General features: G+C 46.7%; 1 protein-coding gene across 1 annotated transcript in view; it reads right to left on the reverse strand.

Moving 5' to 3' along the window:
• Positions 1-11,797: 11,797 nt before the first annotated feature.
• LOC134098858 (uncharacterized) overlaps positions 11,798-14,226 on the reverse strand; it is a 9,218-nt gene continuing 6,789 nt past the window's right edge. The window contains exons 7-9 of the mRNA XM_062551674.1: positions 13,838-13,986; positions 13,218-13,414; positions 11,798-11,909 (exon numbers count right to left, since the gene is read on the reverse strand). Coding sequence (XP_062407658.1) covers positions 11,798-11,909; positions 13,218-13,414; positions 13,838-13,986 — 458 coding nt within the window. The remainder of the gene's footprint in view (positions 11,910-13,217; positions 13,415-13,837; positions 13,987-14,226) is intronic.

Here is a 14,226-nt window from a genome sequence, read left to right on the forward strand (position 1 = left end):
GATGTTGCTCACGACGTCAGTTAGATTCAGCGGAGCTGAGAGCAGGATTGGCGTGTGTTTGTGACTGCTGTTTTATCCCAAACAGGACAGGAGAGGAGAACGGAACAGCCCACATTGTCTCTATGGTGATGCCGCTGAGTCAGGCTATATACGTCTGCCGGCTGAGCCCACAAACAGGTGAAAAGAGCTCCAAACTGAAAGAAGCACAGTGTACAGAGAAGCCTCTGGGAGAGGAAGAATGGCAAAATGTTTTATTGTGCCGGGTTTTCAGAGGGAAATTAGGGATGAAATAAGTGTTGCTTTTGTAGAGGTGTTTCTTTATCCTTGGCTTTGTTTTTCTCAACTCAGAAGTTAAAGCCCCTTGTGAAAGTGAAACATCTTCAGAATACATTATAGAAGTAATTCAAAAACTTTCAACACGCTGACACGCACGCACGCACGCATGCACGCACGCACGCACGCACACACACACACACACACACACACACACACATACACACACACACACACACAGACACACAACAAACACACATGCACAGAGAGAGAGAGAGAGAGAGAGAGAGAGAGAGAGAGAGAGAGAGAGAGAGTGAGCGGGAGAGAGTTTGTTTGAGTTTCACCATTCATTATAAAAATTAATAATAACACAATGCAAATTATGAGCCAAGTAAGATCGTACATTTGCCAAGAAACTGCACATATTCACAACAACTACAACAACTACAACAACAACTACAACAACAACAGCAGCAGCCTCTCGTGTCCCTCTTGGCCAGCGCGCGGTAGCCGGGGGCAGTTGAGTGAGGGGTGAGTAGGGGCCGGAGGGGTCCGTCTGGGCTGAGTGACCTGCCGTTGGTCATCTCAGCGGGACTCCTGTGTTAAACAGCACAGGGCCTGACACCAGCACAGCAGGGCTCGGACACCAGGGCCACAAAAGTCACTCCGAGGTCCCACAACAACAGCGCGTGGCTCTCAATCAGTCTCACATGAAGCACAAATCAATAGCAACAGCGCTCACTCGTACCCGCTATATAGTTAAACAGTTTTGAGCTGGATTAGACATATAGCACACGGACTGAGCAGCAACTGGTATAAGATGCTAACTGCACATGTCCTGAGCAAACATGGCCACAGCATCACGTGTGACCTGTCCGTCCGTTAGTGAAAGCTCTTTGTCCGACCAACTTAAAACCGTCTCCGCCCCTCTTCGTTGATCAAATCAATATGCAAGGAATGCAAGCATTAATCTCTCTCTCTCTCTCTCTCTCTCTCCCTCTTTCACTGTGGCTCCCCTCATCACTTTCTCATGGGTGATCCTGTGGCGTCCGTGCCACCGGTCGGCTGGTCCGCAGGGTGGCTCTGTGTTTGTCTTTGCCTGCGGGGGTCACACGTCTCACACAAGAGCTCGCTTTGCAACAGTTTCTTTCCCAAAAGGCGCAAAGAGCCTGAAAGCATGTTTGTTCTGAATGCTCCTCGAGGGATGGTGGTGAGTTAGCAACTACACACACACACACGTGTATCATCCCACAAGCATCGGAAGGAGAGCACAGAGAGTAAATATAGAAAATATCTACAAATCAGATAGATCTGGGATTTATTGATTATATTATTGGCTTTCAGTTAAAGCAAATGTAATAATTAATTAATAATGTGGTAACACTTTATTTTACGACACACATATTCACCATTAATTAGCTGCTTACTTGCATGTATATTAGTAGCATACTAGCCATTTGTTAGTCATTAATTATTAATACCTTATTCTGCAGTTAATTAATGGTGAATATGTGAATCTTAATATAAAGTGTTACCAATCATTTTTCTATTGCTAAATGTATACTAAAATGTTCCAAGCACTATTGGGTGTAAGGCACTGAAACAGCACCATACTGTACCACAGCTGTTGGATGTTCGAGTTTTTCTTTGTTGCTGCCATTTGCTGGAATACCATAGGACTCCAGAAAGCAAATGTTAGGCGAGCTTTTTTCTTGTATCACCTTAAGAATTTTTTTTTTTACAATGCATGATTATAAAAAGACATAATATTCTGATTTAAGTGATTAAGCTATATTACGCAGTCAACGAATCCAAGTTCATTTATTCTAAATACAAGGGGTTAGACTAACAAACACATTCTGTACTTTTTAAATTCTTTTTATGTTTTATTTGTTGAGTGTGTTACTTTGAGAGCAAATATTAACCAGAGTCATTAAATTCCTTGTTTGTTTTACGCAAACCTGGCCAATAAAGCTGATTCAGATTTTGACATGAGACTAAGTTCAGCTCATTTTAAACTGATGACTTTAATTTGATAGCACTCATGCGTGTTGATACGTGGTATGGGACCAACAAGTTGTTTTCAGTTGTACTGTTGCTGCTTATCATACTGAGACCCTCTGTTGTAAACTGAGAGAATACCACAGACTAAATAAGACAGATAAAATCTGCCCGGCATCACCGCTGAAGCTGTCATCCAAAGGGTGTGCGTGAGTTTGGTGTAACACAGGCGATGGCAAAGAATGGGGTCCTTGAGCGTGGCTCGTGAGAAGGCCAGGGGCTTGTGAAACGAGATACCCCAAAACAAAAGGCCTCACCCCGATAAAGAGCTTCCCCTAGTGCTGCTGCTTGGCTGCAGGTCGCCTGACGCGGTGATCCAAAGCTGCTTTGGCACAAGATGGGGGGAAGCAGCAGCCTTCCCAGGGAGGGGGTGTGTATGTGTGTGTGTGTGTGTGTGTGTGTGTGTGTGTGTGTGTGTGTGTGGTTATATGTGCATGTGTGTGGGTGCATCTGATTCTCTCTCTCTCTCTCTCTCTCTCTCTCTCTCTCTCTCTCTCTCTCCCAGTGTGTGTGTGTGTGTGTGTGTGTGTGTGTGTGTGTGTGTGTGCATCTGATTCTGAGAGAGTGTGTATATATATATATGTGTGTGTGTGTGTGTGTGTGTGTGTGTGTGTGTGTGCGACTGCTATAGGCCCTCAGAGAAGGTGAGTGTCCACAGCACAGGGGAGCTGGGCCGAGGGTGTCACACGCCCACAACCTCCTGTCCTGCCATGTCACAACGACATCATTGGAGACCAACAGTTATAACTATAATAACACAACGTAAACAAAACCACAGTGAAAATCTCACATCATTTGTATGTCGCTTTGGACAAAAGTGTCAGCTAACCAACATAACCGTAACCGTAACATCACACACACAACACACAGCGACAGTCCCAAATCACACACACAACACAAGGCTGAAAGCAGGGGCTGAAATTGAAATAATGCAAAAGTTAAAACATGATGCAGTGTAAACTCAATTGGCAAAGGACAGACAGATTGGATAGACTAGTCACTGATTTCACAATTACTGTGAGCCTTTCTGTCTGGCAGTGCAGGCCAGGGCTTCAAGGACTAAGAAAAACAGAAATCTCTGAAGTAATCAGACACGGGTAACAGTGCAGCACCCTCATGTTGCCACTAGTGTGCAGTGGGTTCAAGATTATTATTCTAGGAAAGTATGAAAGGACATTTATATTAATTACAAAAAACTGATCATTTATTTAACAGGGCACTACACCAATACAATTTTTGATTTTATAACATTATTTTGGTCATTTTGCTATAGGATATAGATATTTATGACTTTGGAACAATGTTAAGTGTAAAAACTACTACTAGTTATTATTATCAATGACAATTATTAATTATTAGTATTATCATTATTAACAATGATTATACTAATATTACACAACAATACTACAATAATAGCCTACACCAAGGGCTGCCTCAAGAAAGCTCTCCTCTGCATTTATAAGAATAATATAAAATCTGGATTTTTCATGGGACAGCTAAAGGATCGACTGTATCCTGTAGGGTTACAACACAAGCTCTGCCCTTGTATTTGATGCCACTTCAAATATGCTGCTCATGATCTAAAAAGACACTTAACTGTTGCCTTGAAAACACTCTTCAGTGAAAACAACTCCATCAGTGAATCATCTATCAGTTTATCCAATAATGGAAAACCAAACAGCCCTATAGAAGACTCCTAAGCATCATCATTATGATCAAGATCTACAGAGAAATAGAAAGGAACTGACTGAATATACAGCACATGGCAAGCTTCACTCACCCAACCAACTGTCCATTTTCTATTGTGAACACACTCCTATCCCACACAAAACACAATCTAAAGGCTCTCATTGGGATCTAGATTAGTTGATTTTTCTTTAACCCACACATGATGTCCCATACAGGCTAAAGATATCTGGATAAACAGATGATAGTGTGAGATAAATCAAAAGAACAAATGCCGGGTTCCAACTCCTCGCTCGCACAGACGTGGAACTCCGATAGCGGTGTAACACACACACACACGACTCTCACCACCCTCCACCCGTCTCCCAGCCGAGTGACGGAGAGAGCGAGTGCAGCGTGGAAAAGAGAGAGAGATGAGCAGACAGAGAGAGGGAGAGGAACGAGGAGAATAGCGGAGGCACATTTTGGCGTTTAGAGCCGCATTGTTTGGCGTCTAATCTGGGCCACCATCAGAGAGCGCTGGACGTGCGCGTCGGCCTGGGCCCTGCTGAATGGACGCACAAGGGCCTGGACTGAGCTGGTGGCGGGCAGTGGAGGGGTGCGGGGGGGCCGAATCTGGGAATCTGTGGGTGGGTGGCGGGGTCTGGTGTAGTGTGTGTGTGTGTGTGTGTGTGTGTGTGTGTGTATGTGTGTGGGTGAGGGTAGGGTGGGCCAGGATGGTGGGATCATTGTGGAGGTGGAGAATGGATGTTTTACTCCAATGGGGGCCTTTGGGGACGGACCTTGTTTGTATCTGTTTTCCGCAGGCCTGATCTCCACATGGGGCTGGGGTGGGGAAGTCACAGTGTGCCTGTGTGTGTGTGTGTGTGTGTGTGTGTGTGTGTGTGTGTGTGTGTGTGTGTGTGTATGTGTGTGTGTGTGAGAGAGAGAGAGACCCCGTCCATACAGCTGCAGCTGAGGGGATTAGCTGTCATCCACAAGGCAACATTACACAAGTAGCCTTTGAACAAAAGTCATGGATACTATTAATGATATGTTAATCCCTAATGGAGCTACCTCCCAGTAGTGCTTATACCCACATGGGAAGAATGTCCAAAAGTCCTGGATGCAACTCCCTTCAACAACACTGCGCCTATTGTTGCCATGGCAAGCTTGGTCTGAGGCCTGCACCCGTCTTGAACCAGTATCTCCACAGACTCCGATTCCCCCTCTCGCTCTTTCTCTCCGTCTCACCCCCACCCCCACACGTCGGCTTTACACCCCTATCACCCCCATGAATAAAAATGAAAACCCAAAAGAGGGAGAGAAAAAGAGAGAGACAGGGAGAGAGAGAGAGGGGGAGAGTGAAAGAAGGAATTGCAACAAAGAAAAGTAGCAGAAAAACAAAGTGTCTTGATGCGGATCAACCTCGGATTTCTCCCTCTGTGGTTCCCACAGAGATATCAGCGATGGACTCATCCTCCCTTCCTCCCTTCTGCATCCCCCTTTCATTTCTCTCTCTCCATCATTCTCCACCCATCCATTTTTTACGCCTCTGATTGTAGTCTCTCTCTGCCTCATGTTTTCTACTCTATGAAGACAAATGGCCCCCTCTGTCTTTACAGTCTCTTTCTGACTCTCCCTTTCCTTGCCCTGTCTCATTTCTCACTCTCTCTCTCTCTCTCTCTCTCTCTCTCTCTCTCTCTCTCTGTGTGTGTGTTCTCTGAGTAATCAGGCCAGACAGGCAGAGCAGAGGCCTCTGGTGCCCATCTCCAGGTGCGGGGCGTTGAGACTGGAGGATGGAGAGGAGTGTCTGAGGAGGATGTCTGGGCTGGACTGGGCTGGGGGGAGGGGGAGGGGAGGGGAGGGCTACTCCAGGCTTAGGGAGAGGCCTGGTATTCAGTGTAAATGTGAGCTATGAGACAGGCCATGTTGAGGAAGGGATGTTAAGCTCCCATGAGAATCACAAGCTCTTAAAACCCAGTTGAGACCACCCAAAGTACTGCTCTGCTCTGCACTGACTTTTAGCTTCAGGGCACAAATGATGCCAGAGATTCTGTCCCTTATTTCAATGCATTTCTACAAAACACACGGACAAACTTGTTACGCCATGCACTTCTCCTTGAGGCAATTTCATACAACAATCTTGCACCTCTTTTACTTTGAAATGTGACATTGTTAGTGATCCTTTGCCTACTTTAGCTAAAGGTTTAAAAACACAAGCGCATGTTTTTCCAGGACTGACGCTTTTGTTCTAATTACATTTTCATGCGGTGGTAAGGGCCACAGAAACATAGCACGCCCAGCTGAATGCGAGGCATTTTGGTGGGAGCAAACTCATTTAGGGCCTAAAGAGTGATGCTAATCTGCACCGTTCTGACGCCTGACAGCACCGCCTCTGTTTGACTAATATGTCAAAGTTTTGGACAAATGGATGTTTGGGGGGAAATGTCGGGGGGCAACTGAAAATGCCACACAGGCACTGACATCGGGATCAATCCGATTTAGCATTGGAATGATTTAGCATTTCTCATGTTTGAATGAAGAGGGGAGAGAGAGAGAGAGAGAGAGAGAGAGAGAGAGAGAGAGAGAGAGAGAGAGAGAGAGAGAGAGAGTTTGGTTAGTGAGATGCTAAGTCCCTGCAGTGTCAGTACGGTCTCAGAGGGCTTTTCTCCCGTTCTTGTGTGAGAGCATAAAAGTTTCCTTTCTCCCTATTCAGAGGTCCCTCGGTGGCCAAGCTTTTTCCCCACTGTTGGTATTACAAAATCCCCATTCAATATAACCCTTGTCACCTGTCAACTAAGCCAGGCTGGTTTTCTAGGTCTTTATCCCCTACATACACACAGACACACAGACTCCCCAAAAACAGATACACAGATACAAAACCACACACACACACACACACACACACACACACACACACACACACACACACACACACACACACACACACACACACACACACACACACACACACACACACACACACACACACACACACACACACACACACACACACACAAAGACCAGATGTCAGTGAGCTGTTACTATAGCACTTTAAAATTCATTGCTCTGTCCTGTTTGAGAATAGTTGACATTGTGTGGTTACTGGTTCCTGTTCAGGAAACTGGGGGGACAGAGGAGCCCACATGTGGTCTTTCCAGTCCCCTACTCAAATATAATATAGTCATAATATAATATAAGTCAAAACATCATGGACCATTAGGCCTACGGTCTCTTTGTTGAGGCTATTGGTCTCATCATGCTCATCTTTGTTGAAACTACTTTATTGTCACTATATCAGAATCTTAAAATATTAAGATACATGTTGAACAAACAAAGAAATACTAATCCCATTACATTTCACTGTTTTAGATCATGTGTCCATGATGGATAGGTAGTATTGGTGGTCAATGTCTTTGAGAACTCCATATGAAGAGGAATGAAGAGGAAAAAGGAAGGAATGCACAACGCAGCGACAGAGACGTAAGGATAAAGGGAGAACAATATAATTTGAATAAATTAAAGCAAAAACGAGACCAACTTGTTTTCGGTTTTGTAAAAGGTTGGCGATAGCTCAAGAGCCAAAAAATTACACGCCTCCCTCAACTGGACTGTTTATTCAGTATGTAACATATAATGAATAAACAAGCAGAGGGCCATGAGACCGTGTACATTTGGCTGCATTTACTGCAATTTCCAGACTATTAGCCGCAGCTTATACATCAATTTTGCTAAATTTCTTCCGCTATGAGGTTAATACATGGGGACAGTTAATATGGTATTAATATGGTTTTGTTTCTTTCAGCTTGCATAAAGCACTGCCCTGCGGCTTATACACCATGCGGTTTATATGCGGGAAATTACTGTAACAAAAAGTGTATGAGATTAGAGATGTGTAAAATAAGAACATGAGAGGACCGCAGGAGAGCAGAGAGAACGAGCAGGAGGAAGTGAGACAGCGAGACCAGAGCAGTGCTGGGTGGCGTGGGGTGGGGTGGGGTCAGGTCAGGTCAGATTAGTCACCTCGTCTCGAAGGCAGCCATGAAGATGGGGTACTGCACGTTTCCGTGACCGTCCAGGGGCAGCCTGTCCAGCAGCTGTTCAAACTCGGTCTCGGATATCTCCAGGCCAAACCTGAGGAGGACACGTCACAGTGCTGAGGCCAAGAGCCAGCCACAGGCCAGTGAGGGTCAGCCAGAGGTCAATCAGGGGTCAGTCAGGGGTTAGAGGGTGCAGGGCTGTGCTGGGCACTGCTAATATGGTGCCATCAGTTGGCCAGAGCCCACCGTAGCCCCAGCATACGCTGGTCATTGACCCCTCTGACAGCACTGAGGGGACCGAGGCCACTGGCCCCCACACAGCCAGGTCAGGGGTCAAACCTCTCCATTGAGTGGTCATCGAATCTAGATGGACATGGTGGGACCAATCTCTCAATCAAAGGATTAGACCACTCGCATACACACTCACACTCTCACACACATACACACACATGCACACACACGCACACACACGCACACACACAGACACACACACAGACACACACACACACACACACACACACACACACACACACACACACACACACACCAACAGATCCATACACTCACATGTAGGGTGGACTTACTTTCTCTCGCTCCAGGAATCAAACATAAAGGCAAAATGAACTTATCAAAGATGATGAAATTGGCCAGGAAGCCGATCAGGCCTAATAGACTTGCTTTTCTATTGATAAGGAGAGTAATCATTACAAAGAGTAGAGTGGATTATTCTGGAAGAAACCTGCATGAAATCATTACGTTAGTGGCTGTCATAACCACAGACATGGAAATTAAAAGAAATAAAACTACTCACCAAATAAATATTGCAAGATGTAAGATATAATTATTCAATACCTCACTGAAATTGACCTTTTATTGTTGGCTTTTCAATACATCTAAACACTTTGCTACAGGACAGGCGATGGATGAAAAGGGGGCACTGGCAATTTTACCACTTACAATTTTATTCCAACTCTTACTGATTTTACTAAAATTAAAATATCAAGAGAGCAATTTTACATGTAAGATACTTTGAAACAACTGAAAAAAGAATACACATTTTTCTGTATCCAAAGAGTGTAATGCATTACAAACAAAAAAATGGTTCATAGCATGTTGTTCTGGTTGATCCTCTGTGTTGGCTACTAATGCACTCACATGAAAATACACTTATCTGCTGGAAGAAACACAATATACATATTACCTGCTCTCAACCGCAGCTCTGAATTCCTCCTGGCTAACAGTCCTCTTGTTAAATTTGTCAATGCTCCTTGAAACACAAACACACACAGACTATATTAATATAGAGACACACACACACACACACACACACACACACACACACACACACACACACATTGCACAAAAAGGAAAGATGCACAAACTTGCATAATTTACACCATTAAACAATGACTGACTTTCAAATTTCCTCAAATGAGATCTCTGTGTGCATGCAAGACACCTCCCCCCTCTCTCACACACACATACACACACACAACAACAAGCCTTTATTAATGGCGGTCACATTCATATCACTCTCTACTACTCCCACTCTCATTTGGCGTGAGCCGTGAGTGGTGCCATAATCCCCCCCGTTAGGGCCCTGAGGCGGCTAATGGGGCGCTCCAATGGCTGACCTGGGCCGGGCTGTGGAGTGGCGTGGCGTGGCGTGGAGGGCCGCTTATCTCATGGAGGACTGAGGAGCTCTGAAAGGGCCCTCCTTCAGCTCAGGGCCCTGGCTAATTAGGGGACGCTGCCTCCAGGAGCCAGGGGTCACATCTTGAGGTGCTCTCACTCACGGCACAAGAGGCCTGTGACCTCAGCAACGTGGTGAGAGGCCTCCGCTATAATGGTGACCACACTCACCACGGTAGGGCATGAGTGTGTGTGAGTAAGAACTGGTCTTAGAGCATAAAGGAGCACTCATAAGAGAGAAGACGTTTTGTCTCTATTCATTCACTCATTTCAGATGTAAGGTGCTGGTACTGAAGACTGGACAATAGAGGACAGGCCCACCCAGTGGTAGACCCCTACTGTTATGCCAGGTGGTAGACACAGATTGATAGAGCTATACTGAAGGTCGATGAAGATATATTGAGAGACGCCAATACTCACACTTACATATAGTGCAGAGATAACCGGCATGTGAGACTATAGCATGCAGTAATGACGAAATACACAGACTGAGACAGATGGAGAGACCAGATACAGTAAACGACAGGATATTGGAAGATGTGAGGAAGGAGAGGAGAGTGACAGACCGACAAAATACTCAAACAAAATTGTAATAAAAATGTTTAGCTCCTAGCCTGATAAACCAGCCTAAATGGATTGGATGTCTAATTTAGTCTGGCCTCGATGAATGGATACAACGGAACATTGTTGATGAGCACAACCCGTTGTCTTTCAAACCATGTCTGTGCCTATAGGCCAACGCTCCCTCAAAACCCCGCCCCAGAGCCCTCTGCCTCGCCCGCGTTGATTCAAAACACATCTCTGCGTTGTGATTGGTTTAGTTGCCATCTGCCAGATTCAGGGCAGTGTTTTCAAAATGTACAGTGGTCCGAGGCCAGACCCAAATGCAGGCAAAACATTTTGCCGTCCAGCAGTTGGCGCTGGTTTTCCAGGCTATTTAGCTCCCTTAAAGATTGATTTATTGGCCCCAGTCGTGGTGCGACTGGCTGGGGCACCTGCACCGCACGCCGGCGACCCGGGTTCGATTCCCGCCCCGTGGTCCCTTCCGGATCCCACCCCTACTCTCTCTCCCACTCGCTTCCTGTCACTCTACACTGTCCTGTCACATTAAAGGCATAAAAAAGCCCCAAAAAATATACTTTAAAAAAAAAAAAAAAAAAGATTGATTTATTGGCCCACTTACTAGAAGGACTACAGCGAAATACTTTGCAGCCTACCATGACAGTGAGATGGACACCCTGCCACAATGCTCAACCTTAAGTTTGCACTTAATCTAATGTATTTTAATGTGGAACGTGTGTGTGTGTGTGTGCATGTGTGTGTGTGTGTGAGTGCATAGCGTAGGCTACACACAATATTTCCATCTTACATGTTACTCTTACTGTTTCCCTCAATGTTGTCAATGTCCTATATCCTATGTCCAATGTCTGATGATTTAGAGTCATTTAGGATCCTTAGGGGAATATCCAATGATTTAGGGTCAATTAGGATCCTTAGTAGCCTAGAAATCTAGACGCACCGTAGCTTGCCAGGCTAGATCCTTAGGGGAATATCCGATGATTTAGTGTCATTTAGGATCCTTAGGGGAATATCTGATGATCACAATATTCTCCTCAGCAACAAGTGGGCTAGTCCAGCTAAACAGCTCTTTCCCTGACAGCTCCAACGCCTATTTAGCCATAAACTAGTCAATAGCGGAGCCACAACGGCGGAGCTGTCATGCTCACACCACACCTATTGGACCTACAGATGCTCACACCACACCTATTGGACCTACAGATGCTCAAAGACCGGCGGCCTGTTCTCCGGCGCCTACTGTATTAGAGAGTCAGAGCCATCATGTTAGGCACACACACATGATCATACTCAAACACACACACACACACACACACATGATCATACTCAAACACACAAACACACACATGCTCACACCACACCTATTGGACCTACAGATGCTCATCGACCGGCGGCGTGTTCTCCGGCGCCTAGCAGAGAGTCAGAGCCATCAGTACAGACACAGACACAGACACTTCTACAGACAGATGCTGCCATATTCTCCACACTCACTGAAAAGTCTGCAGGAGGGACAGGTACTCAGACTGGAACAGCTGAGTCAGTTTGGCCTCCACAGCTGTGATGGAGGAAGCATGGCTCATGTTCTCTGCCTGATGAAACCTACACACACACACACACACACACACACACAGATGAACAATAAACTCTTATTGCCATTGGAGACAAATAACAATTAAGCAACAGAAGAGTGTACTGATTTAGTTTTAAACGTATTTGCCTGAATTCCAAACAACATTAAAAAAAACGCTTCAGTGACTCTTTCCTACAGACACAGACACCCTGCTTTAACAGCCCGAATCCTAACACACACGCACGCACGCACGCACGCACGCACGCACGCACGCACGCACGCACGCACGCACGCACGCACGCACGCACGCACGCACGCACGCACGCACGCACGCACGCACGCACACACACACACACACACACACACACACACACACACACACACAGGTCTCTAATACCACCCACCCCTACCCAAACACTACATCCCAGTCTCTCAAGACCCTACTAAGCTTACATCACCCCCCCCACCCCCCACCCCTCCCTCTTCATCATAGGGTGGATCACATCCCTGGTGACCATCGTCACGGTGACTTCCTCCCATGGGTGTGGGTGTGGGTGTGGGTTGGTAGGGGTGGATGTGGAGGTGTGTGTGTGTGTGTGTGTGTGTGTGTGTGTGTGGGGGGGGGGGGTGCCTAGCTCCTGCCCAGCGCCTGTGTTTGCCTGCGCCTCCTGATCCCGAGTCCAATCCCTTAATCTGGGGAAGCCCAAACACAGCAGCACCGGCTCAGTCTGCCCCACGCCAAACACTGAACAGCGTGGAGACGCTGCCCGCCGCCGGCCTCTCTCTCTCTCTCTCTCTCTCTCGCTCTCTCTCTCTCTCTCTCTCTCTCTCTCTCTCTCTGTGTGTCTGTGTGTGTGAGGTGACCCTAGGCAATGTCAGACTACAGGGTCTAAGCCTGTTAGAGGGATGATGAGCCCTAGTTAAAGAGTGGAGATGGAGTAGAGTTGCACAGGCCCTGGGCCCGTGTGCTGAGGGGCAGTCGTGTGGTGTGGTGTGGTGTGCTGTGGTGTGGTGTGGTGTGCTGTGGTGTGGTGTAGCGTGGTGTAGCGTGGTGTGGTGTGGTGTGGTGTGGTGTAGCGTGTGGGGTTTGTATAGGCAGTGACACAAAGGGATGCCAGCTGACAGCTGCAGCTGGCTGAGTGACAGGGCATCATGGGCCTCTGGTGAGAGTGTGTAAATCTGCATGAGGAGGACGGGGAGGACGTGCGCTAGCCCAGGGTTGGGGTCAGCTCAGGGATTTAGACTGTACAGTACGTCTGCCTGCAGGGCTTGAGTCGTGTGTAAGTTCAATCCGTCTCTGTTGGTCTCTAGAGGGTGCCTGACCTCTGATCCCTGACCTGTGCTTAGGGTTGGAGAGGATGCTGTGCGTGAGCCCGTCTTGGCTGCGATCCAGGAAGCGGAGCAGGAATTGTGGGTAGTCGACGCCGTCCCGGCGCAGCTCCACGCCACAGCGGGCCAGGAAGAGGCCCAGGTGCTCCCGCTTCAGACGCAGGTTAAAGCACCTCAGCACCTGCAGAAACTCCTCCCCTCCCACCTGCACACAGGAGACAGGACAGGGGGCACACGCTAAATCAGCTCTCCATCTCTCTATCTATCTATCTATCTATCCATCTCTCTATCTATCTCTCTGTCTATCTATCTATCCATCTCTCTATCTATCTATCTATCTATCTATCTATCTGTCTATCTGTCTTATGTAAAGCATATTGAATGACCTCTGTGTTTAAAATGTGCTATATAAATAAACTTAACTTGACTCGCTGCCTGTCTATCTCTAACAGATTTATTAGAATTCAAAGTACATATCACTTCACTGTGCTCCTTGCAGTACATGCTACATGGCCAAACCAACACGGCTTACTCTGCTCTCTGTGTATCAGAACGATAATTGTGAATGAACGCAGTCGTTCATTTGTCACTGCAGCTTGAGTGCAGTCTGATCGGGTGTAGCGCTTACCTTCCCAGAATGCTCAGGGTCCAGTCGTTCGAACTCCACCTTCATTTTCTGAACACCCTCCCTGAACCTGTCCTTGAGCCAGGTCTCCATGGTGATGGAGACATGGCGGTCCTCCTCCGCCTTGGACAGGGTCCTGGGCCGCCCTGTGGCTGATGGACAGATGAAGGTGTGGTGTTAGGGACTTAAGATTAACCCTTTGTTGCTGCGTGTCCACTAAAAAACTGCCCATTAGTAAATGATTTGGTGTGGGTCTCTGATTCCATGAATGACGGAACGTATATAATTTGCCACTCAATGAATGAAGGGTAGGGAGTCTGTGTTTGAGTGCCCTCTATGGGAGAAACACGGTCATTAAATGGGAGTAAATGGTACTAATGGATCTAAATCCC

The sequence above is a fragment of the Sardina pilchardus genome, chromosome 2 (assembly GCF_963854185.1).
Source record: "Sardina pilchardus chromosome 2, fSarPil1.1, whole genome shotgun sequence".
NCBI lineage: Eukaryota > Metazoa > Chordata > Actinopteri > Clupeiformes > Clupeidae > Sardina > Sardina pilchardus.